The sequence below is a fragment of the Ursus arctos genome, unplaced genomic scaffold, assembly GCF_023065955.2.
Source record: "Ursus arctos isolate Adak ecotype North America unplaced genomic scaffold, UrsArc2.0 scaffold_1, whole genome shotgun sequence".
Lineage (NCBI taxonomy): Eukaryota > Metazoa > Chordata > Mammalia > Carnivora > Ursidae > Ursus > Ursus arctos.
The window spans coordinates 10,330,824-10,357,475 of NW_026622763.1; the positions used below are offsets into that span (position 1 = coordinate 10,330,824).

Here is a 26,652-nt window from a genome sequence, read left to right on the forward strand (position 1 = left end):
GTCTCCAGGTTTGGTCTGTGTTGTCGTGATTTTAGCAGGCTGTTACAATTAGATAGTTGAGATGAGAAACAAATGAAAATATGTCTGACTTTCCCCAGGTGTGACTGAGGCTCAGCCAACTATTTTTTTTGTGTTAATATCTGTATCTAAAGTATATGACTTGTCTTAAATGAACAGGGTCCAGCATTAACAGTAAAATCAGAGTTCTCTTTCTTGGGGTGGAGGGCAGGGGCAGGATTTTGTGGAAAACTTGAATTCTCTGTAAATGGTTGCTTTTGTCTAGAAGTAATACTTCTGCACCATTAATTAGAAAATCTGCTCTTCCATCATACACACTTCTTATCTGTTATTTCATTATTAGGATAGCACATTCCTTAGGTAATAAGCAAAAGGTAAAACTCAGGTGTTTTGTTATTCTGTATGCTGCTAGTCTAAGTAAAAGACTGGTGAAGGCCACTAGTGTAATGCATCAGAGCCAAGAATTGGCTCGGTATTAATCTCCATGGATCCCCAGATTATTAAAAAATTTCTTTTTCCAAGTCCCCATTTATTTTTAGTTGGCCTGGTTTTCATTTTTACTGTCAGGGTTGCCGGTCGGTGGAAGAAATGAAGAGGTTTATTTCAATATTAATACCATTCTCAAGATAAGGCCAAATGTGACCTAAATATTTTCTTGCTAACAAGTTCCGCTTTAGGGAATTATTTAATTGTGTGGTCTCTTTATTTTTTAAACAAATGTGCCCTTAGTCAGGGCATACCTAGCCAGATGGCCTTAGTCAACAACTTAATTAAACTCAGTAGAAGTGATTTTTCTCACAACTAAAACTGTCCAGAAGTAGGAAAAATGGCCTCCTGTCATTATATCACTGGGAATAGGCCACATACTTTCTCCAGGAAAATTATAAAAGCTATGAATTACTGCATTAAATGGGAGAATGGACTAGGTTACCCCATTCCTGAGGAGATGATAGACAAGTTCTACCACATATAATCTCAGACGTTTTTCTGAGCAGTGCTCTTGAAGCATTTACTTTCTGTGAGCTGCCATTCTCTCGAATCATCTTAAACATACGATGTTAGCTCTTTTTTCTTAAGGGGAAAAGTTGTTACCAGTTATTTGTTTTCAACCTAATTTTTTTGGTATCAAAACAAACTAGTATTTTTTTAGTCCAGAAATTCTACACATGGTGTGTTAATAAGGAAATATTCTAGAATGATGAGCAGATCTAATTTGATAGTTAAAAAAAAAAGCCCTAGTGAGGAAGTTGTTTTTATAAACCCAGTAGTCTTAGAGAAAATCATGAAGCTAGCATGTTAAACCTTTGTGAAACATTCCATTTATTGCTTTTTGTGTGTGTGTGTGTGAGGGAAGACTTACTCCTTATTCCCAGCTAGTAAACAAATACTACTGGGTATTGAGAGAGGAGATTTGTAACCTGGAGTTTTTCATCATTAAATACATATATATTTTTTAGCTCGTTTTGCCCAGCGTGATTTGTGTTAAATGAACAGCAGAGTTGCAAAGGGGCTTCGGAGATCATGTCATGTCCATTCCCTTTGAGATCAGAAAGTAGACGACAGTCCTCCGCCCACCCCGCCATCTGCTGTACATTCTTGGCAAACGTGTTGTAGAGCAGAATGACACTAAATAGATAGCTACCCCTAGGAATAAAGAACAGTTTTAGGTGGATTTTGCAGTCCATTGCATCAGAGGGTCAAGATTTCCCATAGCAGCAAAGTGGGGATTAACTTCGAGACCCAGCCTCCCATAGACGGTGGAGGTGGTGGTGCACCTGCCTTGTGCTCTGCCTGTTAGCAGAGCTCCAGCCGAGATGGTCACCCTTGTTCCTCCTGTAACCTCCACCCCGACTTAGTGTGGGACTCAGAGAAGGTCTGTGGGCCCTCGTATGCCGTGGTGACCTCTCATCTCCACGCTGACTGACCTTACACAATGAGACCACAGCTGACTTTGGCAGAGACTCGCTTGGGACCGTGATTGCCAGCCTCAGGCAGTGCTGCTCCCTGGGAACGTGGTCTCTGATGCCACAGCTCCACCCTGGGCCTCAGGTCACGTTTCCTGCCAGGTCTGCTCATGCCTCTCCCAGTGGCTGTGGCTCTTCTGAATTGCAGCAGCTGTTGGAACTGTCCATCAGGGCCTCTGCAGGCCCAGGCCACTAAGTGACATTTACGAAGTGAGGAGGGATGCCTGTGTTCTCAAATAAGTTTTATTTCTCATATTAGGTGATATGAGTAGGGGAATTAGGTTTTTTTGAGACCTGGCGCTCTAGCCCTCCAGTGGTGCTGTTACTTTTTCAGAAGGAAATTGCTAGTGGCACCCTCTGAACTCCCATCTGATTGGGTCCCCAGCCTCAGGGAGCACATCGTCCCCGCTTGAGTGCTGTGGTCAGAGAGGCATGTTCTCTGAGTCTTCCTGCTGTAGTCCTTTGGGTCCCGTTTGAATTAAGGCTCGAAATTCCTTCTTTGGCTCTTTGTAAAACAATTGGTTGCATTATCTGAAACTGAACATCCATGCATATTTGTGTGGAAGTACTTGGAATGTCCTTCCCGGTGCAGACACACACACACACAAACACACACTCACACTCACACACTCTTACACTTGGAATCTCATGGTTTAAAAATGTAACACATGATCAAGAGGGGAAGGAATAAAGCAGCCTTATTGAGGGCCAAACTGTAAAACAAATTTTGTTCATTTTCTCTGTGTGGTGAAGTATAAGTTTTGTTCCAGTTAACTTTGCCAGAGCTTGGTCAAGGAAAGAGGAGACTGGAAGACACTTCGGAGGTAGTGTCTCCCAGTCCCCTCTCCCCTCCCCTCCCCGTTGCCTTGTTTTGTCTCTCTCTGACTCTCCTCTTCTGATCACTGCAGTCGGTTGTGGGGTTGGAGTGCCGATGGCCTATCGAAGCACCCACCTCCCTTTTCTCAGCCCAACTCCATTCCCACCGCTCCCTCCCACAAGACTCTCAGGCGCTCTTACTCTCCCAGGTAACAAGCTACCTGTTAACCTTGTCTGAGGTGTCACAATATTATTGCATTTCCAGGGTCGTCTCAGGTCTTTCGGAAAGCCTTTGGCTTAGACGAGCCAGAGTAGAGCCTTGGTGAGAAGTGTGAGCGGGTGCGCGATCTCTGTCCACCTGCATGAGCACAGCTCCTGCTGTGTCACAAGGACAGAGGACCGTTCATCAGCTGACCCACTGTAGCAAGCCTTCTGGCCCAGGCAGAGCTGAGCCCCCCAAGGGGGCTGGGGCAGTGCCCTGAAGTCGAGGCGGGCGAGAGGGGCATGGTTTCCTTTGTATTCTTCTCAGAAGGACAAGGCAGTCCCTCTCAGAAGCAAGTGAGACCTGCCGTTTCCCAGACCGTACCTGTAGCGTTCAGTCCTGCTGTTGCCGATGTGGGCTGATTTCTTGCGTAATGTACTGCCCTGCGTGAGAGTCAGAGGACACAGGCCCTGAAGGGAAGCCCCAAGAGGTGTGTTCTCTGCTGCATCTCACTGGCATGCCCTGCCTCCAGGCAGGAGAGCAGTCGGGATTCGCACAAGCCCCTGGTTGAAGACGATGAGGTTAATGAGTCTAGAAGGGATTCGCACAAGCCCCTGGTTGAAGGTGATGAGGTTAATGAGTCTAGAAGGGATTCGCACAAGCCCCTGGTTGAAGGCGATGAGGTTAATGAGTCTAGAAGAAGGGGTGGGGCTTCCTTCAGATTTAAAACAGATGGTAAATCGGTGAGACAAAGTAGGGTCCACGGATTTCTACAGATACCTGTTTGAGGGTCCCTTAGGGGATTATTTTAAAGGTCCAAAGATCCGAGGACCCCTTCCCTGGAAGTCTGTAATCGCACGAGCCTGGGACCGTCCAGCTGTCTTCGTGCTGTGTAGGATGTTTGTACCCGCTAATAGGATAGGGTAAAAACAAAACCGAAAAAGGTCTGTGATTCTGAATGCCTCATAGCTTTTGCACAGATTTACATTCCTATTTTGTGTCCTCAACTCAGTGGAGCTGTACGTTATTAATATAGTCAGCTAAATGTTTTAACAGCATCTTTCTTTGGAAACTCTTAGAGCTTTAAAAGTAACTGCTCAGGTGTACAGAGAATCCTGTAATGACTGTTTCTAGATACACAAGGTTAGGGCAAGGACACAGGAATATAGTGACAGCTGCTGTCGTCAGTGTTAATAAGGCATGTCACCATACCTAAACTATTTTTTTTAAAGATTAGCCATACTTCAAAGTAGAAGTCCCATTTATTGCCTGTGTTCCAGTACACTGACCTGTGTGCCCTAATGGGCACTAAGCTTCACCCCCAGCCACTCTTTCCCATCCAGCCATCAAGACCCCCTCTGATGGGCACCTCGTTTCCAGAATCATCTTTCACACGTGCACAATAGCACAGCTAATGCTAGTAAGTACCCATAACTTCTGTTGACCATCGGATGGAGAGAGCGTTGACAAGAGACTTTTACATTTAGAAAAACCCATCAGTTACCTACAAATAAGAGGAAATCCTTGTCTCTTTGCTTTCTGCCAAAACCGTATTGATTGCATGACAAGGAATGATTATATATCCTCATTCCATTCCTGGTATCTTTTCCCTTCAAAATGACAAAGAGGAAAATCTCAGAAGGCAAACTTCCTGTCTCTCCTGTCCGCATTCTTGGAGACCTGACCCATGCACCTCCCTGTCCACGATATGGATCCTTTACAACAGGGCAGGGTCAGAGTTCTATTCTGCCTCCGAATTGGATGATGTGGCCTGACCTTGCGTCGGTGACTATTGACCGATTGAGCAACTCTTCCTAATCTAAAGAATCCTAAGGAAACCTTTCTGGGGTCTAATCGCAGTATTTACAGAAGACCAGGAGCTGACCTTTAACCTAGAGGATTATGTCTCTGAGCTAAAACAAGACAGAGTATGGGGGCAGGTGACAGACCAGGGTGTACCTAAGCAAGCCTCTTCTGATAGGTAAAGCCGCCCCGTCCCTCTTGCCGTGCTCCCTTACGTTCTGCCGGCCAGGACCATGGCATCTTTGATTCCCCAGTGACCGCTCTCATGGGAATTTCCTTTTTTACCCCTACAAAATGAGGGCTCATAGGCATTGATTTGGGGGGGGGGGGGGGGAAGCCAAAACAAGAACTAGCAAAGAACGTAGCATTACCTGTTTCCTGTTAGAGAAAAACGATGCTTTCCCTCACCTAGAGCTCACAGTTTTAGCTTCATACCAAGGAGATACTTCAGACCTCAAGCTAGTGAGTCCAAAAGAAGTGTCAGCACAGATTGTACTTGGCCATGCATGTGTACTCCTAATTATTCATTGAAAGTAAGAAGGAGGAACATTAACTGGCAGGATCCTTTTAGTATTTTGGAAAGAGGCTACTTGTAATGCTGAAGTTCTGTGTACTGAAGTGAAATATTTTAAGACCACTCAGGTTACAAATAATAAGATAAATTATGTGAAAGCGAATGTTATCTGAAGCGACATATGGAAAATAATATTGTGACATCCCTTAAAAAGCTGAACGTTCCGCCAGACTTCCTCTTGTCCATCTGTCATTCTTTCTGTTTTTTTTTTCCTTTTGCATGGGCTATGCTTTTATTTTTGGTTGCTGTGATTAAAAGTATTTTAAGGCATCTTTTTACATCTTGTATGCATATTTTTTTGTTTGAGTCATATTCAGTTTTTATATATAAAAAATAGTGTACTGGCCAGATGTATAAATGCCTTTGTTCCCACATAAGTGGTATTGTGGTGTTAGAAAGGAGGGGCTGGGAGCCCCTGTGCTCCTCGTGCTTTCTTCACATTAAAGGGATGTTGCCTCATGGACAGATAACCTTATGAACTTAGCAGGGGTTGAAGTCTTGAATCCTGTTCAAGTGTTTTATTCTACCTCCTGTCAGTATATACATGGAATTTTAGCTGTAAACGTGTTCGTTCACATTTCTTTTGTGTTTGATGCCAGAGCCAGTCTTTGAGTTGGCGTGTATTTTTGTGAACTCTCCAAGTACAGTTGGAGTATGGATTTTCTTTCATTCATCAGAAAAGAAGAATGGGTTCTATCTGGGCGAGTGTTGCAATTTTAGGTAAATAGCTCCCATCTCTGAAGGGTGAGTTCAGATGCTGTGCCCCAGCAGAACCTATCCAGCCTTGGAAAACACTTGGATCATTACAACCTTGAGCCAGTAGAGGTCTGGCTACTCCCAAGTGAGAACTGTCCAAGTCTTGTCCTGCTCATCTGCCCAGACCTTTAAAAAAAGAGAAGAAAAGGTGGGGAGCTGTGGGCTTCGTCAATATTACTTGTTTTTAAGCTGCAGGAATCTTAACCACTTGTGAGAGCGTGCAGGATTGGTTGTGTTGTCCGGAGGAAAGGTTCCTGGCCGCGAGTGTCTAGGTTCAGTTCCTTCTCTTGAAGATGGAAAGAGTGCTTTTCTTTAGTCTTTAATAGTGTTGTCGAATGCTTACTTGTATACGGCCAAGGACTCTTTGACTGTCCCCTAGCCATCCTCAGGATAGCTCAAGACTTCCTGTAAGTTCAATTAGACCGACTCATCTGATCGTCTCTTGACATTTTCTTGAAACAAGTGACACTTAAACTAACGTGGGTTTTTTGACTTGCCCTTGGTCGACTGTCACTTCTTGTCTTGCTTTCTTGATGCTGTGCTTTATGCTGTGCTTGTCTGTGATATTCTTGGTGAGGGACCGTGGTGGGTTTTGTTCTCAGGACCCACTTCAGTGCACTTTTCAGCCCTCTAAAGGCTGCTTGTTGACACACTGCATTACACCCGAAGGCTGTGTGGGATTTCTGCTCTGTTTCGTGTTTCGCTCTGTGCAGCCAACTAAAGGAACAATAGTTGACATCACTTTTCTGTAAGGGACAAATATTTCTTGCTTTTTGAAATACTTTCAGACATCCATCTAGGAATGTGACTCTCCTCTGTATAAGATCTGTTTTTATTATAAAACACATAAACATAAGCATGTTGGAAGAGTTGGTATTCACGGCAGGCCCCTGGGTTAGATGGCATGAGAGATGGTCGGGAGCCCTTCGGTAGGGTGGATCTGACTTGGAATCGTTTTTGGATGTAGGGTTTTATTTCACAAGTTTCCAGTCCTGGTAAGCGTAACCCCGTCTTGTGAGGTCATTTGCTTTGTCCTCTGAAACTTGCGTGTAATACTAGCTTTAGTTTGAAACGCCCATTCCTCTTAATCTGTTTGTACATTTGAGACCAGTAACAACCAGACTCCTTGTTTCCATCTTCAAGATATGAAAGTTATTTTTCCACTTTCATTATCGTGCATTGTCACCAGTTGTCACCCTTTGAGTTCTTGCATTTTCGTGGTTTTTGCTGTTCCCCACTGGTTCTTACCGAGTGCCAATGTAATGTGTTTGGGGCCTGGTTTGACAAAGAACACAGATAATTGTCCAGTGGTGGCGCTCTAACAGAAGGTGTCTCCTTTTCATTCCAAGTCACCTACAGATAGAAAACTGTAATCACACCTTACTCCATAAACCATTGGAAGTAATTTACGCCCATATCTCAAATTTATTCATATGCTTCAGTCTAAGAAATACACTATTTTTGATCTTTAGCATGCTGGAGTATGATACAGAGAACCTGAACTCTGAAGAAATTTATAGTTCTCTGCGTGGAGTTACGGAAGCCATTGAAAAGTTTAGTTTTCGAAGCCAAGAGGATCTGAATGAGCCAATTAAACGAGATGGCAAGAAGGACTGTGATATTGTAAGTATCCCCGGGCTAGCCGAGACCGATACTTCGGTTAAGTGATATTTCTGAAGATTGATGACTGTGAATACTGAACTTCATCATTATTTTTATCTCGTAGTTAGAATATTATTTTAAGAGGCCCAAGGGAACTTTATAAAATTTTGAGTAACCCTTAGCTGTCTGTGAAAAATGTAAACTACCTTTTTCTCCCTTTGTTTGCTTTTGTGTATCCTGGACATATTTTTGTTCCTGTGACATGATAAAAATAATAGGCCTGAATTAGACACTATCGTGGCTTTCCGGGAGCTCTAGTCTCACACAGAGGCAGGCAGATCAGTGGGAAATCATTGTGCAACGGGGAGTGCTCAGGGCTCAGTACTGAAGAACACACTGGGCCAGTCTTGGGGCTCCTCAGGAAGGGACAGCGGGAGAGATGTTTGCAGCCTCGGAGCTGCATGAAGCAAAGGGTCAAAGGGAGTTTGGACAGATAGTAGGGGGGCCCTGTGAGAAAGCAGAGAGGTGGCAGTGGGCATGGCGTGATTTCCCTTTGCAGGTGGCTGACGGGGAGAGAGTGGGCGTATCGTGTTGGTGGTGAGGTTTGGGGAAGACTACAGCGGTTGGCTCAGGGAGGGCGCTCATACCCAAGGGACTTTTCCATCAGTGTCTTGATTTTACTCGGGTCACTGAAGAGTCTTTGAAGGATTTTTAAGCAGGGAAGTGGCATGGTCACACTTAGGTTTTAGAAAGATTGTTGTCACTCTGAGATGGAGAATGACTCTGGAGGAATAGAGTTGGGTAGGGCATGAGCTGAAATACTGGAGTCAGAAATCTCTGCCTAGGACTCTTAAGTGCTGGAGCAGTTCAGTGAGCTAATATCCTAGAAGGAGAGGAAAAAATGTATGTCAGCCCCTTTGGAACATAGTGAATTCAGTTTTGAATATATGTGACTTGAGGAACCTGTGGAATATCTGAGCATATGTATCCCATAGGCCTTTGCAGATACCAGTCTGGAGTTTAGGCTGGCTGTTCACGCTGGGGATAGAGATTTGAGAGGCACTGACTAGTTGCTTTGATAACTAAAAAGTGAGTGAAATCAACCAAGTAAAGGGTAAGGAAAATCCTAAGGAGCATCAACACTAAGAGAAAGACGGAAGAAAGGGAGTTGGAAGAAAAGCTACTGGTTATTGTGTGGGAGACCAGGATAGTGTGGTGTCAGAGAATTTAAGGGAAACTTTTGGGAAGGACATTCTGGCCAAAGACCGGGATCAGTAAGATGTGGAGTGAAAGGACTCCATTGGATTTTTTTTTCTATCTGCATTAAATACGATGAAATGGAAATTGAATTGTTGAACAGCTTCGAAATTCAACAACTTAGCTGCTTGATGACCAGAGTGTTAGCGAAGAAGCTGGAGTGAATATAAAAATGCATTAAGTGGAAAGATTTGGGAACCAGTATGTCTCTTTGGCTTGATAAGTGACATCCGTAAAGATTCATCCATAAGGTTGAATGTCAGATCCACTGGGAAGACGATTCCTAAAAGCAGAGCTGAAAACATTCAACGTGTGGGAGAAAGTCCATCCTGAATGAGTGATTACAGAAATACAGTAAACATAACTTTGAGGTTCCACTTTACTTCTGAATTGTTCCACTTTGTTTCAAGTAGAAATTAATATATTTAATGCTAGAAAGGATGTAAGGAACTAGTATAATATTGGTGTAATGGGAACTTGATACAGTTGCTTTGGAGCTTAGTAAATTATATTTAGCATAAGTGATTGTTTTTTTGAAGAGGTAAAGTGCTTGAGCAGTGGTTGGAGGGGCGTAGATAGGGGGTAAAGGGGCAGAGGGAGAGAGAGAATCTGAAGCATGCTCCACGCTCAGCTCGGAGCCCAAGATGGGGCTTGATCTCATGACACTGAGATCATGACCTAAGCCAAAACCAAGAGTCAGACACTTAACCGACGGAGCCACCCAGGTGCCCCTCGGCATAAGTGATATCACGTTAAGTTTCATGTCCTTTATCCAATAATCTAACTTTTGGCAATCTACGCTAAATAACAAACTCAGCAAAAGGAAAGAAAGTTATTACTTACAGTGTAGTTTATCTCAGCATTATCTATAACAAAAACCAGAAACATTAAGAAAGGAGGGGGAATAGTGGAAGGGGAATAGTTGAGTAAATCTTATTAGAACACAAATGGGAATGATGTGAGTAAACATTGTGGTTACAAACACTATTTACATGGGACATTCTTACACTGCGAGGAGAACAAAATACATGGGAGTGTGTACTCTGTGATTCCCACTCTGCACAATCTGTGGGAAGAGAAGAATGGGGATAATACGCAAGTTTAAAAAGCAAGATCTTTTGTTTTGGTTTTTGTTAAAAGTGATTAGAATTAAGATAGTTTAGCTTTATTTTTAAAATGTCTGAAGTTTTTAAACCCTTTCTCCTTTTCTAAGTTCGTTCATTATAATAATACGTGTTTTACTTTGAGAAGAGAGTTACAAGGAGAAAAAAATTAAATCTTGCATGAATCATCTTCCTACCATGAGAAAAGCCCACAGTCTTATTTTGTTCAGGTCTAGCCATGTATTATATATCCTTTTGACATCTTAACAGTTAGCAAAAAATCTTTTTTGGTGGTGTTAAAAACCAGATCCGTCCCAGCAGTTCCACTAGGTGTATGTCCAAAAGAATTAAAAGAAGGGGCCGGAACAGACACTTGCACCCCAGTGTCCGTAATAGCTTCCTTCGTGGTAACCGAACAGTAGAGAAGCAGCCAAGTGTCCAACAGATAAATGGATAAACAGAATGTGATATATGCATCCAGTGGAGTATAATTCAGCCATAAAAAGCAATGTAATATTCACACACGTTACAACATGAATGAACCTTGATTAGGTAAAGTGAAATAATCCAGACACAGACAGATGCTGTATGAATCCACTTAACATGAGGTACCTCGAGTAGTCAGATTCAGAGACAGAAAGTAGAATAGAGGTGCCCAGGGCCAGGAGGGGCGGGGAGTTATTATTTAATGGGTATAGAATTTTAGTTGGGGAAGATGAAAAGGTTTGCCCAACATATAATGTAGTCGTCATGGTCATACAACATTGCCACTATCTTTAATGTCACTGCATTGTACACCTACGTATTAAATGATTAAAGTGATCTATGTAAATTTTGCCACAATTTTAAACTGGCTTTTTTTTGGGGGGGGGGGCCACAATTTTAAAAGATGCATAAGCACAAAGTGAAAGAGCTGTCTCTTGTCAGCAGCACAAGTCAAACACATGGCACAGCAAACACCAGTGTGGTTCAGGTGCCTGGAGATGGCTCTGCCATCGTTAGAGTCAGATGGTGGGGGTGAGGAAAGTGAGGGTGTTCTTTGTTCCCACGCTCGCTTGGTTATAGTGCCGTCCTGCAAAGGGAGCCAGACAGGCTGGTGCTCCTCAGGAGAGAGGACCCCGTGGGAGGGAGGCGGGAGTCAGGAACATGACACAAGGCCAAAGGACACCAGGGGTTTAATTTGTTAAGGACAAGTCTCAGAATATATTAGGAAGAAAAAGTTTCAGAAAATAGCAACAAAGCCTATTCTCTGACCCAGCATAAAGCCCAGCTGAGAGTCACAGGTGTCCAAAGGTTGATCTGCTTCTCAGATGCAGAGTTCTCCGTTGCTAGAAACGAGTGAGCATTGTTGAGCTCTGGGGGAGTATATACAAGGATAGATCTCCTGGGTGGTTGGGCTGCTTTAGATCTCGTGGTGGTGATCGGGGGAGCGTCCAGCATTGGTATTGTGCCAAGGCGTCACTGAGAAAACCCTGCTGTTCTTGAAGAAAGTGGTGCGAGGCAGTGCCGGCACACGAGATTGCTGGAGGAATGTTTGAGTACAAGTCACCACCAAGAACAAAGTAAAACAGCCTTTACGTGTAGATGAGTGAATGACAGGGTGAAAGAGTAAGCGTATTTGGTTCCCGTTAAGGTAGTTTATGAATTAAATGTTAGTAGATTGAAATCCTAGGAACTATCCTTATGTCAGTGCCCAGATTTCAAGTGTGAAATCTGGCTCTCCTAATACTTCTGAAAAGTTACAGAGTTTGTTAAAAGTCCTAAAAAGGAACCAATTGTGTGCTGCAGGTGTCTCGTGATGGTGGAGTTGCCTCACCTGCCACTGAGGGCCGGGGAGGCAGCGATGTGGTGGAAGGAGGCAGAACAGCTCTGGATAACAAGACGTCCCTCCTCAATACCCAGCCTCCCCGCGCCTTCCCAGGGCCGCGGGTGCGAGACTACAATCCGTACCCCTACTCCGACACTATCAACACCTATGACAAGACAGCCCTGAAGGAGGCCGTGTTTGATGATGACATGGAGCAGCTTCGAGATGGTTCGTCTTTCTTTGCTTGATTCCCCCACCCCCACCCCCTCCACCCCTGCCGCATCCCAAAGTGCTTTCTGTGGGGCTTTCTCCTCTTGTCAGAGCAGCTCTGGGACGACAGGGCAAACCTTAAAGGACATACTGGGTCTGTTCTGACTAGGCACTTGCTCAGCAGCTGCTTACTGAGCTCCCACCACGTGCTTAGGCATGGAAGGCACAGCCGTGAGCGGAAGTGTGCACGGCGTCTGGCCTCCGGAAGCTTACAGCCGCCTCACAGAGGCCGTCATGAAATAGGAGTCACACAGCTCACTAAACTTGGAGCTGTGACACTGTGCAGCGAAGGCAGGTCAGCTGTGCCCATGAGAGAAGGCTTCCCCGAGGAGCCAGGGCCTGAGTGGAGGTCGGAAGCATGTGCTCCCTGCTATTGGGGAGCAAACGCGCCTGCCGTGCCCTCTCCCAGCCCTGAGCTGTGGGAGTATCATCCTGTAGCAGCCACTGAGAGGCTCCCTTCTTCTGTCACCAGCGCTTTAACCGGGTCTTCCTGGAGCTGCTTTGGGCTGACTTCTGTCCTGTAGTTTGGAGAGAGGGAATCTAGCATATTCTAAGCTCCTGGCGTTACCATGTGCTTGCTGCTTAATTCAGTGCTTTACCTGTATATCTAATGAGATAGAGGGGATTATTCCCATTTCACAGATCAGGAAAGTAAGGGTTTTTGGAAAGGTTAAATTACTTGTCCCAAGTATACTTGGCATGGAACAGAACTAGTCTGCTGTCTTGTTTTGTTTTCTGACACTTGTGTTAAGACCAGTGTCTATTACTGAGTAATAAGTGAGTCAAGTATGCATTGGTATGATGGTATTTTTATCAGGAACTTAATTGTTTCCTTTTCACCTGATTGTCATGTTCACTTAATAGTCATTTTTTAAAAAGTTATATACATATATATATATATATATATATACGCTTTGTTTCCAAGCCTTTTGTTTTGTGTTTTTATTTTGAATGGAGAATTAGAACCCTAAATTAGAACTCTAAACAGTTAGCATTCACTGTGTGTCATGAAATGTGTAGCTTGCTGGGGACAAGGAGGCAAAGGAAACACAGTCCCTGGCCTCAGAGAACTCAAGGCCTGTCAGGGAAAACAGACTTACCACAATGGCCCTGGAAAGAGGGGCATGCCACACTAGAGCAGATGCTGGTTTTAGCGGGGACACATAAGAAGGAAGACTGTGGGGCGCCTGGCTGGCTCCCTGACTCAGTTGGCAGAGCATGTGACTCTTAATCTCACAGTTGTGAGTTCAAGCCCCACGTTGGGTGTGGAGTCTACTTTTAAAAAGAAGAAGAAGGAGAAGGAGGAGGAGATCGGACAGTGATGGGATCCTAAGACAGCAGTGAAGTCCTTCAGCCGTTTGAAGGCACATGCCCTGGCTATTACTTGCTGATTACCGGTGGGTAGCAGTTCCGTAAATTCCCAAGGAATCCCAGTGTGTGTTTCCTGGGGCGTACACTAGTGGTGTGATGGTTATTATGAATTGCACTTTCGAGGAGTAGGGGGCTATTTCGTCTCTTTCCTCGCAGAATTGATCCGTCATTTAACTTAACCTGTTTGTAGGTCTCATTTAAGAGAGAACAGAGATTGGGGTGGGTGTTCGTTGATCACCAACTGTATAGTAAAAGGCTCAGAGAGAAAGGTGGGAATTCAGCGGGGAAAGATCGAGTTCTTTAACATTTCAAACTTCCTGTGTGTGTGTTCTCCTACCTTAGATGCTTTTAAAAAAGTACGCAAATACAAATATAAGTAATTTCTAATGATTTGTTTTTGCTCTTTCATCCTTATTATTGGAAGGGAATGTTCAGAGTTGAGGTCTCTTGAAAGAACCAGGGAAGAGAAAGGATGTCTTCCATGGTTGAAGTCTCTACAAGTAATTTTGCTAGTGATCTTGGCAAGTTTAGTCTATAAATAGTCCAATAGAATAGTCTAAACATCTTGATTAGTATTTGTTTGCTGTGCTGATTACTAAGCTCTGGACATTCGGGCAGGGAAGGGATGGATGTCAGAGGATCAGGTGTGACGGTGAGGAGGGCCCTGAGGAAAATGTGCGTGCTTCCCTGGGTGTGATTGCGGGAGGGGACTGTCCGGCGGTGGCCTGCCTTTGCGCTGCTGTGGTGGGGATAGACTTGGGGGAAAGAAGACCATCAAGGAGGGACTATTAGATGGTTCTTCCTGTTTGTCTGAAATAGGAGGGGGCAAAAGATGGTAAGGAAGGGTAAAGACGTTGATATCGGTACCTAATGCCTGTTCTCATATCTCTGTTTTCATAGTTGGGGAGGTGGCCTGCTGACGGTGTAGGGAGTGAGGTGGTTCAAAGCAGGGTCAGGACATGGCAGCAGGGACGGAGGAGAAGCTGCCTCTGGGAGAGCGGGGAGCCGACGGAGGGGAGCTGAGCGTCCCCAAGGGCGCGTCCCCAGCCGGGGCTTCCCTTGTGAGGTGACTTGTCTTGGTGTCTCTCCAGTGCCCATTGACCATTCTGACTTGGTGGCCGACCTTCTGAAAGAGCTGTCCAACCACAACGAGCGGGTGGAGGAACGGAAAGGCGCCCTGCTGGAGCTGCTCAAGATCACCCGGGAAGACAGCCTGGGCGTCTGGGAGGAGCACTTCAAGACCATTCTGCTCCTGCTGCTGGAGACGCTCGGGGACAAAGATGTGAGGCGCTTTCCTCGTCCTTCTGTCTCCCCCCTTCCCGGGGGAAGGGTTACTGCGTCCTGTTCTCCTTGAGTTTGGCCTCAGCTTTACTTTCTGTATAGTGCCTACTGTTTACGTCAAAACATTTTTCAGGTGTTTTCTGAGCACCAGTTAGTAAGGTCATGTTTTGGTGCTGAGACAGGCCCCATTCCTAGCTTATTATATGCTAGTTTTTTCTGTAATTGGTTTTGTAGGACCTGAGGGAAACTTGTTCCTGCTTCAGGTTACATTGTCTAACACAAAATTTCTTATGACTTTGTTAGCGTGGAATGTTTTTTTTACAATGAGCTTTTTTCTGTGCGAGTTTTATGTTTCATGTATAATTGAGAAAGAGACAAGTTCATTTTTTAAAAGGCCCTACTAGATGCTGCCTTCCATGAAGTTCCGTGTAGGTTCAGCCCTGCATATGTGAGCAGTTCCAGTCATCTTCTTTGGTTAAGCAACAAGTTCTAGAAGTGTGGGTTATTTTCTGTTATCTTCTATTGTTTATAAAATGAGCCCTCTTCACACTGTGACATTTAAATGTGGCCAGTGAGGCATTTGTGCCATGTCTGGTCTGTAATCCACACATGGCGCCACGTAGGTGACTCTGACAGAAGGAGTAACCTCGTCGGAGCCCTGCCCTCTCCTGTCTGTGCGCTGGTCCCTTATATGGAGACAGCAGTAAATGTTGGGAATTGTCTGAATTCTAGAAGTAAAAGTCCATCTCTGCACTGGGCTTTGTGTGGGCTGGCAGAAACAGCAATGAAGTGGGTGTGGTGAAGAGTTCAGGGGCAGGACTGGGTGGATTTGGAGGAAGCTCAACACAGCTCACGGTAAAAGTCACGCTCAGGGTCACATTGATGGTGACTTTGTTGGAAGATGGGTGCACATGGGGCTGGGGAGTGTCATGGGGACTGATTTCTTTCTGATGCTTCGGGTTAATGGTTTGGTACAGGAGTGAGTACAGATAGGAGGGCAGTGACAAAAGGGCAGTATTAACTTGCAACAGACTATCGGCTGCTGAAGCCCATCTGCTTGGTCAGGCGTTGTTGGGAGATGAAGTGATGTCATGTAGAGGGCAAGTGGATGGTGTGTTAGTGTGTGAACTGTACAGATGAGCGACGAAGAATCAGGATGTACTCTTTGGCTCTGTTTGGTGTAAACCCCATTTTCTTTTATTGAGATTAGGAGTCTGTTTGAAATGGCTTTCCTCCAAATGGTGAGACTCCGGCCCCAGACAGCTCGAGGCATGTACACATTCCCTTCCACTGTGATCTCACCACACAGAAGGTCGGGAGTAACGACAGGTCTGCGGCTCTTAGTCCACCTTCTAACAGGTCATTTTGATGAGATGGTTAGATGCTTTTTACCTGTTCTTTTGTACATTTTATAGAAGGGTAATTTGCATATCTAAGCCTCAGGAAATCTGGAAATCCCCCCCAGGAGATAGATAATGAACTTAGATGTATCGTCCTCATTCGGTCTCATTTGGTCCTCATTTGGCTCATTCCAGAAATCTTCACCAGGTCCCTCTTAGATGCTGGGCCTTAGGAATGTCAGTAGGCACAGCACCTGCCTCCTGGAGCTGGCCCCTCAGCCTGTGCCACTTAAGCAGTGTGACCTGTGTCAGGGTGCTAGCAGGGTGCCAGGGAAGCGCAGGGCTGGGTGCTTGGCCCTGCCAGACACTGTTGGTTGGCATGTTCATTGAAGCACTGGGTAGTGTTTGCTAACGTCTTCCTCTCCTCTTGTACTCTAGCATTCCATCCGAGCGCTAGCATTGAGAGTTTTACGGGAAATTCTGAGAAACCAGCCAGCAAGATTTAAAAACTACGCCGAGCTGACCATTATGAAGACTCTGGAAGCCCATAAAGATTCCCATAAGGAGGTGAGCCAGGCCTCTGGCCTAGGAGTGCTGAGCACATGGGTCTGGGGGTGTACTGCGGATATGGGAAGAGATGAGTGTGGTTCACTGTGCGTCCTAAGACCGGGCGTTGCTCCCTTTGAGCTTGGCCCAGGCTCTGATACAGGGTGAAGATCCCACTGGTGGTGTGACGGCTGAGCCTAGGTGCAGTTGAGGGCCTGGTGCCACTTGGTTCCCGACTCCCTTTCCACCTGTACAGAAACTGACCTGTTCGCTGACCTGTCCCAGAGGGATTTCCCAAGTCAGTGGTTCCCATTGCTGTGGCCAAAAGAAGGGGTATAGGGGGTCTGCCATACCCTGGTGGCATTTGGCACCCACCAGACTGGTGTTGGGAGATTGAGGTTGGCTTGGGAGACACCTATATGCGAGTGCTGGCACCAGCTCTTCCTTGTTCCACAACTTCAGACAGGTTCTTTCAGCTTCCAAGTCTCAGTGTCCTTGTGTGTAAGATAGAGGTGGATACGGTCACAGTTTCTTGTGAGAATTAAATGAGACAGTCAGTGAGAGTTCCAGGCCTAGTACGTGTCGACAGAGGTGCTACCCCACGTCAGTCTTCCTATCTCTCCTGCCGTCTCGTCGTGCCGCTCTCTGCAAGATCCGGATGAATGCAGGCAGTCATGTCATGCCTCTCCTACTAGCTCCTGAACACGTAAAATGCTACAAAACTGTCCTGGCACCTCAGATGCCTCCCAGAGAGCCAGAAGGATGTGTTTCTGTGCCCTGCACACTTACAGCCAGCCTTGACTGGACACTTGGTAAATCCTCATCCACTGGCTTCCTGAATTGTCCAGCCCCCATGGCTCACCAGTCCTTTGAGTGTCTAGAGACCTACAGAGAAGAGTGGCTGGAGCTCTCCTAAATACAGGTGTCTCAGCAGCACCCTCCGATAGAAGGCACTGTGGAAGGTAGGGCTGTGTACTTAGAACTTCAGAAAACTTGAGTGGGTTTGACCCCCATGAGACATAACCCCTTGCTCAGTTCAGTCTCTCGGCTCCCATGTGACTCTCATGAGCACACTTACGGATTAAGGGAATTGCAGGGAGAGCAGTTCTTACATGTCTGCAAAAAGAATCCGGACCCTAAATCATGGTTTTTCTCTGTTTAGCAGTTACGTGGCTGCCAAGCAGTGACAGGTCTGGCCTCCTGAAATCTGTCCCACAATAGCAGACTCAGCAAGGGTCGGCGTCTCGTGCTCTGTCTAGGCATCTCCACCTGATGGTCCTAGCACATCCCAGGTTCATAAGGGATAGGTGTGTTTTCAGACGGATACTGTATACTTCCGAAATCTGGCTTGGGGTTTGATAGTGAAAACCACTCATGTTTGAACAGAACACTTTCCATTTACCATAACTCATTTAAAAAATGTGAGGACCTGGGGCGCCTGGGTGGCACAGCGGTTGAGCGTCTGCCTTCGGCTCAGGGTGTGATCCCAGCGTTATGGGATCGAGTTCCACATCAGGCTCCTCCACTATGAGCCTGCTTCTTCCTCTCCCACTCCCCCTGCTTGTGTTCCCTCTCTCGCTGGCTGTCTCTATCTCTGTTAAATAAATAAATAAAATCTTAAAAAAAAAAAAAAAATGTGAGGACCACATGAGCTAATACAGTCAATACCGTTACTCCTGAGCGAGGAAAGAGGGTCCAAAAAATGCTGTAATTTGTCAGGTGATGTGTGGCAGTTACTGGCAGAACCAAGATGTGAAGCAGATCGTGTGTCTCTTTTAAGGGGCAACTGGCCTGGGGTTGTGCTGGCTTTTTTTCTTTTTTCTTTTTTCTTTTTCTTTCTTTCTTCCTTTTTTTTTTAAACCACAGTAGCTTCTCCTTAATGAGAATACATGATCAAAAAGTGAAGTAAAGGTGGCTGGATGGCCTAGTTGGTTAAGTGTCCGACTCTTATTTTCGACTCAGGTCACGATTTCAGGGTCGTGAGATCAAGCCCCACATTGGGCTCCACGCTTGAGATTCTCTCCCCCCACCCTCATCCCTCCCACTCATGCTCTCTTTCTCTCAAATAAATAAATCTTTAAAAAAAAAAAGTAAAATTGGTGTCTTTTTGCAAATATCTGATGTCAGCTGTTTCCTCAGGAGAGGACGTACTTAGAATGTGACATCAAGGTGAAACTAAGCCATCCACAGGGTGTGGCACTTACTAACTATCCCCTTGGAAAATGTCTGTGTTTCAAGTCGGCATCCTGATCTGAAACTTTGCAATTTGACATTGGACCCTGAGAAGGACAAGTGAGCAGAATTAAATAATCTATTTATTATTAGCTGTTTTCTTGAGGGATCTTGTTTTGGGTTTTTTTTTTTTTTTTTTTTTTTTCTCCTGCAAAATGAGAAATTTAGGAGAGAAAGTTCTTAGGTGTAAAGTCCTTTCAATTGCCTGAGGGACAAAAGCAGAAAATATCTGTTGCTTAAAGTAAACTTAGTGTTCAGTTGATGTGGAATTCGAGTAACCCAGGGTCTCCACGCTGCTGTCACTGATGGCCTGATAAGGCAGGTGCGGAAAACACTGTGTTCCAAATAAAGGAGTGCCCGTGTTGGCAGGTCTCCCCTGCTTTGCATACTTTCATACTCACCTTGACTCGGTGCCCTTGTAGTTTTCCTTACGAAACTTCACTCTGTCACTTTGCCAGAAGCTCCTCACTTGGGCACCTGTAAATGTAGATTTTAGGTATGTTGTTTTTTTCCTTTTCTTTTCCTTCGAAATTCTTGTAGTCTTTCTTGTATTTTAACCAGTCTGTCTCCGTTCCCCGTTGTTGTGCTTTCAGGCAGAATACTTGGGCACACATCAAGCTGTGTTGTATCCATCCTGTTGGCATAGAACATTGCACACGGTATTTTTCTAGTAGTTAGGTTTTCTCGTCACTACATTCAGACATTTATCGGGAAGGATCCAAACTGTTTCTAGACCCAGTGACTAATATCAGTCCTACAGAGGGAGAGTCTGCTCTCCTAGCTAGTCCTTCTGAAGTGTGGTCATTCCTTTGAGCGCCCCTGGAACTGCCATCTCACAGGAAGCTAGTTGGTTTTATATCCAGAGACAGAACCCAGGCTTTAGCAGGACACGAAGGACGTGAGACCCCGGCAGGCTGACACAAGCTGCTCTGAGACCTTAGCAGCAGATGTCGTCCTGCGCCTGCTGGGGTGGGGGCCGCTCCACAAGGAGCCTTGCAATGGCGCCGGCACGATAGCAGTGAGAAAAGCTCTTAGGGAAATGCGTGCAAAACATTTTCGTTACACGTTGAAAGTGTACCAGTACTAGATCTCGCCCAGGCATCACCCATCTTCAGCTAACAGAGACTCAGTAAGCACCATGGAGGATTTGGGTACCAGTGTAGAGTTTCTGTTTGAGAAGTTGGTGTGGATGGATCAGCTTAGCGATGTTTTCCTAGTCCTAGTCCGTATTCCTAGGAGTAAGTACATCTCCTTCATTATCTAACTCCTTGTTTTTCTCTTTTTCATAATAAACTTTGCCACTGACTTTTAATGTCTCATTAATGAAGTCACTATGGTTTTCAGTAGGGTTAGCTTGTAGCAGATGTCTTAAAGGGTTTGGCCTTGTTAGTGACCTTCAGAAATCTGAAGCCCATTTTCTGTTTTGAAAGAAAACTCCATCGATTTTAAGTCTTCTCATCTTAGAATTTGCAGTCTGTTCGGGCTGGTGCTGAATCTGTCCTTCACCTGTGAAGGAGGGGATTTGATAAGAGAATCGATGGTATGAATGGATTCTGGGGTCAGCGTGGGGGATGACTCTGGAGGCAGGAAACCTGGTTTTCAGTCCAGCGTGTGTCCTGTCCAGCTGTGTTGTTGGGTCTCATCCCCTCTTTGTGACCCTATAAAGCATGACAATCATGAGACTCAAAGACATGACAGTGTGGACATGTCATATGCTGTATGAATATTGCCACATGAAACTGGTTTTAGACACCCTGATCTGTTTCGGAAGCACCTCTTTCTTGGTAAATGATTGATTGACTAACTATGAATCATTTTTGACACATTTGATGTAAGAACAGCTGTTGCTCCCAGGAATTTTGTCTTACATATACTCCTCCAAATGTAGAAATGTTTGGCAAATGTTTATTTAAACTTGAAAGAAACACCCAACTCTGTGTCTTGAAGATGTTCTATAATTGAAGTTTTTGGATCGTTTCCTGAACTTGCCCACATTAGTGAATATTCAGTTATATTTGTCTACTAAAGAAGAAGCATCCTTTCGTGTCCTGTACTGGGTCACCGCACATCTCTTGCCATGCACCAAAGTCTGGGGGATTCCAGGCATCACTGTCCAGCCTCGGGTGGTTTGATTTATTTGGAGAAGTTGGATTCTGAGATAAATATAAAACAGTTTTTTGTCTTTAGGGTTTTTTTTTTAAAGCATTTTAGTTAATTTTATATTGTATGATATCAAGGAATTAAAAGTAAAGCCAGACCAAAATTATTTTAAAAATAAAAAAAAATTTCGGGAACTAGTCTTTTTGCTTCTGCTTTACCCTGCTGGCATGGCGTGTCTTATGCAGTCCTTTTGACAAATGTGGCCGGAGAAAAGCAGCAGTGTGTCAGAGAGAAGACATTTTATTTTAGCGAGCTGATAATTGTCTTTCAAATACCAATTAAAATCACTATCTGGCCAGAACTTAACTGACCCTCTGCACTCTGGAATAGTCCTTGGAAGCCTCCTGGGGCAGCAGCCGTCTGTCACAGTTGGCTCTGGAGAACAATGCGTTGTGTGAACCTGGAGAAATTACTTCACCCCTCCGGACCTTGGTTTTTCTTATCTGTTAGCGCAGGGAGTGGACTAGATGATTATCTGTGTCTCATCCAGCCTCAAGGTACTAGAAGTTGCTATTGAGTAACAAACTTAAATCTTTGTAGGTTCAAAATATGTACTTTTTCCTTGACTCAGTCTTGGAATGTGGCTAGAAACCCTATTTCCTTTGCAAGTTTTTGCTGCTTAACAGAAAGGCAAAACCAGAAATCTATATAATCACTTAAAGGTTAGTAGTTGCCAAGCCAACAGTCTGACACTAATAGCACAAACTCTGGTAAATGTTTTATAATTGGAGGCAGGAGGTAGGGGCCAGGGGGCAGGGCTCCAGTCTTCATGAAGCTGATGGTTTAGCTGAGGTTAAAGCAAACGCGTGGTTCAGAGTGAGATGCACTAGGAGTTTGGAATGGGCTGGAAGAGGCAAGGAAGACTGCCTGAGGTAGCTAGAACCCAAGACTGGCTGTGAGGAGTAGTTAGGGAGAGGATTCTAACAGTGAGCCAGGGCAGCACGGCCAGGAGGAGGGGACACGGGCTTAGAAGACTCCATGGGACCCACACTGCCGTTGAGTTCTATGTCAAGTGGAGCTACCGTGTCCCACCCCGCAGGGTTGTGGTAAAGTGCAAGGCACAGTGTCTGCTTCTGAATGGCAGCGCCGGCTGCCCTGCCACTGTTCCTTGGGGCAGGGGACTGGCCCTCCTAGGAGCCGGATGTGACTCGTGGCCTTTAGCTCCTGTAGCTTCAGGAAAGGCATCTTACTCAGAAACAGGCAAGAGGGCCTCTCCTCGTCCACTGAAGAAAGTAGACGGGTTGACAGAATTGTTGACAAGCTTTTTACATTTTACACACAGCAGATAAAACTGCACTTTTCTAAATACATCCAGGAAGCCTATTTAAATTGGTTGAGCAAAGTTTAAAACACCATTGGAAAACACAACTTTTGTCTTGGGGCTGCTGCCCTGGAGTGGCTATCACATTGTCACCTCCAGGCTGGAAAACACCATGAGAGTTGAGAGGTGGGTATTGGGGATGCAGTGGGGAGGCTACAGTGTGCTGCCCAGCTCCCCGTCTGAGATTTAGGTGGTCTCTTCCGCCCCTCCTGAGACGCTGGCCAGCCCAGTGTCTGCGGCGCCCTCCTGACTCCTCAGCACTTTTTCCTCTTGGTCCTAATTCTGCCCCCTGGGGTAGGACAGGATAAGTCTCCCCCTTAACTGCCTTAATACATTTGAGAGAGAGAGTGTGTTGCCCCGAATCTGCTTTACAGGCAAAAATGTGATGACTCTCTTGTTAGACATCATTTCATTCAGATTTGTCTCCTGAAATTTTTCCTATGCATTTTTTTTTTCAGGAGAAAAGCCCTCAAGTAGGGGTGGAAGATAAGGTTATACAACCCAAGATAATGTGCAAATTCTTGCTTTATAGTCTCCCCCTCATTTTTCTGATGAGGGAAACTGAGGCCTGGAAAGCAGAAGAAATTTCTCCCCAGACCACTTACTAGTTGATTACAGAACCAGGTCCAAAACTCAGGCCTGTGGACGTTCGACCTGGAGTTTTTGTTTTTGTTTTTTTTTCTTTCCTCCTTTGCTCCCTCTGGTATGGTATGGAGCCCAGCTAAGTGATGACTCACAAGCAGGTCCAGGCCCATGTCGGCACTCCACCTTAAATCCAGGCGTTTATTAAGTGCCAGTGTCTCACCAATGACCAAATGTCCCCAGGATCCTGGTGGATATCAAAACTCAGTGTGGATCGCATTTATATAAGGCCTTTCCGGCTTTTCCCCAGAAGGTGGCGCCATGCTTTTCCTTAGCTTCCATGTTTTTGAGGTGCTAGATAAACTAGGTATGCCCAACTGGGAAGACGACTTTGATTCCAGTCATTGTTTAGGAGCATTTGCCTTTTTTTTTTTTTTTTTTTTTTTCATTAAAAAAATTTTTTTTTATTCAACCGATTTTTCTGGTGTGTCTGTGACAGCCAAATTAAACTTTGTGAACTTAAAACACACAATCCAAATTTTGACAAGTTCTGTGCTCTAGAAGAAACCTTATCTTTAAACAAACATTCATTAATATTCTGAGTAATGATCTCATTTTTTTAAAAAGTTGGATGAGGAAAGTATGCTTTTCCGAGCTAGCTACTATTATTTCACTAACATTGAAAAGAAAGAATCCTTATGTTTCTAGCCAGACTGTAGCAGAATCAGACTTGGAACAATTTCGATCACTTCAAGGTGGATTATAAGCTGCTTGATGCTGCCATGTCATAAATATGCGCCATCCCCCTTTGTAAAATCCTTGCCGTTTCTGGCCACCTTGTCTCCTAAATGGTATTGTTCTCCTTTCTTTCTGGTGCCTGTGTTTACTTTTGCTCTCTGTTTGCTTACATTTATAATCTTTGCTTCTTATGTTACATAGAACACAGGGGCAAAACCTAAAGTTCACCCTGATTCAGGCAGCCCGCCAAAAACTGGGGGCTTGGCATCTAGAGGGAAGTGAAGAACGCCTATCCGCCTTGCCAAAAAACGATGTCTGTCTTGGGAAACTTTCTGTAACCTGAGTAAGAGAGAGGGCCCCAAACTTACCATCTCAATGTGCACCTTCTGGCTTTTTATTTTCAGACATTTTCCAAAGACCTTTTCATGTTAGGTACATTTCATTAAATGCTTCATGCAGGGTGACATGGAGAATTCCTGGAGTTCTAGAAGAGGAAGTTCTCCTTGGGTTTGGGTTTCAGCTCAGCAGATGTGAAAGTCTGTGCACCCAGCAGCTGACTGTAGGGTAGCTCCCTTTCACCTGAATGACGAGAGCAGGGGAGAGGTGGGAGGGGAGGAAGGACAGCTTATGATGGGATGGAGTTCTCACTGTGAGCCTGCCAGTATCCTTCCTTGTCCCTTTTGTCCTCACTGCATCCCGAGGGGCACGGGGGGCTTGTTTGCTCCCATCAGGACTGTTAAGTGGCACTGCTGACACTTGAATCCCAGGCTGTTTCCAGGCCTGTCTTTCCACCCACTGGGCTGCTGCCCAGCTCCCAGTGAGATCTGAAACATGGATTCCCGTCCATCCGTGTTTTCTACCTTGGCTGTGTCTGTGAAGTTATCCAGTATTTTCTGACCGTGCTATTTTTTTCCCCATATTTAAAAACGAAGAAAATTTCTTCAGTCAGTACCAAGCTTTCTGAGCAGTGTGTTAGGCTACTTGCAAACACTATTTTCACACAGCAGAAAGGCATGGGTTTCAAAGTACGGTCTCCCTGTGGGACCAGCTTAGAAAAGAGATGGACCCCCCTCTTCCACTTTCCACCATCTGCTTAGCGGTACGTAACTCAGCCACGTGCCCAGTGTTGGGCTTTCCCAGGGGCACCGTGGACTTACAGCAACCCATGGGACATGCAGGAACTGAGGAGGAGGAAAAGCACTTGTTCTTAAGGTAATTCGTCACATGATGGACGTCTTCTAAGAAATACTCTGCCTCTCTTCAAACAGCCGATTACTAGAAAAAAACAACCTGAACTAAAGTCTCTTTTGCAAAGGACAGAGCTGTTGCCTTTCAAGCATGTCACCTGGAATGGGACCCTCTGGTCCTTCTACAGTTGATTTTGCCCAAGGCTCAAGTTGGTCATTTATAGATATCTTGCTTCCTCCTCACTTTCTGGGCTAGCTCCTCAGTTGGAACATGTAAATGCAAATCAGTGAGGCATGCCCCAGAGGTGACTTTGCCAGTCATGGGCATCTTTAAAAATTCATACACTGTGGGAGTACTCGCTTGACAAACTCACCGAGCACCTCATCACCTCGTGCATATTGGGCATCGTGCTGGGCACGGGGGCTAGAAGGAGGCTGAGATGGGAGCTCACCTTCAAGGGACTTTTAGTCTAGTGTCAGAGAGTACTTCAGCAAGAAGTTTGAGTGCGGCGATGACGGTGTGCACACGAGGCTTCCCAGAGCCGTACTGCGGCGAGTGGGTCCTGCAGGGTGACCCGGCCCAGCCAGGTGAAGAGCACGAGTTAGCGACAGTGAGGAAGAATGGAGGGGTTAGCCTGGGGCTCCGAGAAGCGGCCAGTGGGGCACGTGCAGGGCGTGCCCTCAGCTCGGTGTCACCTGGCACGGGGGGCAGGGAGGGCATAAACACCGCTAGACAGGCAGGCAGGAGCCAAGCCTTGCGGGCCTTCCATGCTATCTCAACAAACGTGGGCCTGGTTTCGGGTTGGCTTTTTAGAGAGATTCTTGGCAAGGGCAGACCCACTTGATGTGGGTGCTAGGCTGGGTCGGAGGGGTCCTCTGGCCAGAGCTCTGCTCTCTGGCGGTCCCGGAGCTCCCACGTGCTCCACTGTGCCCCCCAGTGGCCTCTTAGAGGCAGGCGTTTGTAGGTTCTCTCTCTCTCCAATATCCGTCACAGTTGATACCTTTTAAATCTCCATTTTAGAATTTTTAAAAATTGAGGCCTGAGTGTCAGATCAGTTGAGTGTCTTGCAAGAGGAGCGAACTCAGGTTTGTCGCCGCACTGCTCTCAGAGGCTGAGAATGTGCCCCTGCAACTCTGGAGCTGCCCTTCTTGAGGTGAAAGGTTAAAGGTCCTGTGTGCCCACCAGGGCCACACAGCATTCTGCTTTCAGGGGACCTGCGTGGAAAGAGCTGCGCCTTGGCAGGAGATTGAGTTGGTGAGAAGAAAATCACAGTGGGCTTTCTTTAAATTGTCTCACATGTATGTAAAGTGGAGGGCGACGTCATCAGTGTGGCAGAGTCCGTGCTTGCTGACAGGGCAGTCTGCTCACTTGTATTGAGGTGCCTGGGAAGGCTGAGCAGGGTGGGCCGGCTCTGCGTGACCAGGGGTCCTTGAACTGGAGGCATCCCCACAGAACACCCGGGATGCGTTCGTAGACGTTCATTCTGCGTCCCACCCCTCACCGGCTTCCTTCCCTCTCATCCTGACCAACTGCGGGACACCGCACAGGCAGCAGCTCCCCACCGTCTGGCCCCTGCCTGCTCCTGTGGCACGGCCCACCGCTTCCCGGGGCTTTGCAGCCTCATGCTGCCCCTCTGCACAGACCTCCCCTAACTCCCCAGCCCAGCACCGTGATGGCCGGGCCTAGGTCCCAGCCAGCCTCCTCACACCTGTGGCCTGAGC

At 45.9% G+C, this 26,652-nt stretch overlaps 1 protein-coding gene across 22 annotated transcripts in view; it reads left to right on the forward strand.

Moving 5' to 3' along the window:
- Positions 1-26,652, forward strand: part of CLASP1 (cytoplasmic linker associated protein 1) — a 265,789-nt gene that overhangs the window by 221,563 nt on the left and 17,574 nt on the right. For all 22 annotated transcript variants that reach the window (XM_057317072.1, XM_057317077.1, XM_044388297.3 and 19 more), the window contains 4 exons: positions 7,606-7,756; positions 11,884-12,130; positions 14,635-14,825; positions 16,603-16,731. In XM_057317072.1, the coding sequence (XP_057173055.1) occupies positions 7,606-7,756; positions 11,884-12,130; positions 14,635-14,825; positions 16,603-16,731 (718 nt within the window). The remainder of the gene's footprint in view (positions 1-7,605; positions 7,757-11,883; positions 12,131-14,634; positions 14,826-16,602; positions 16,732-26,652) is intronic.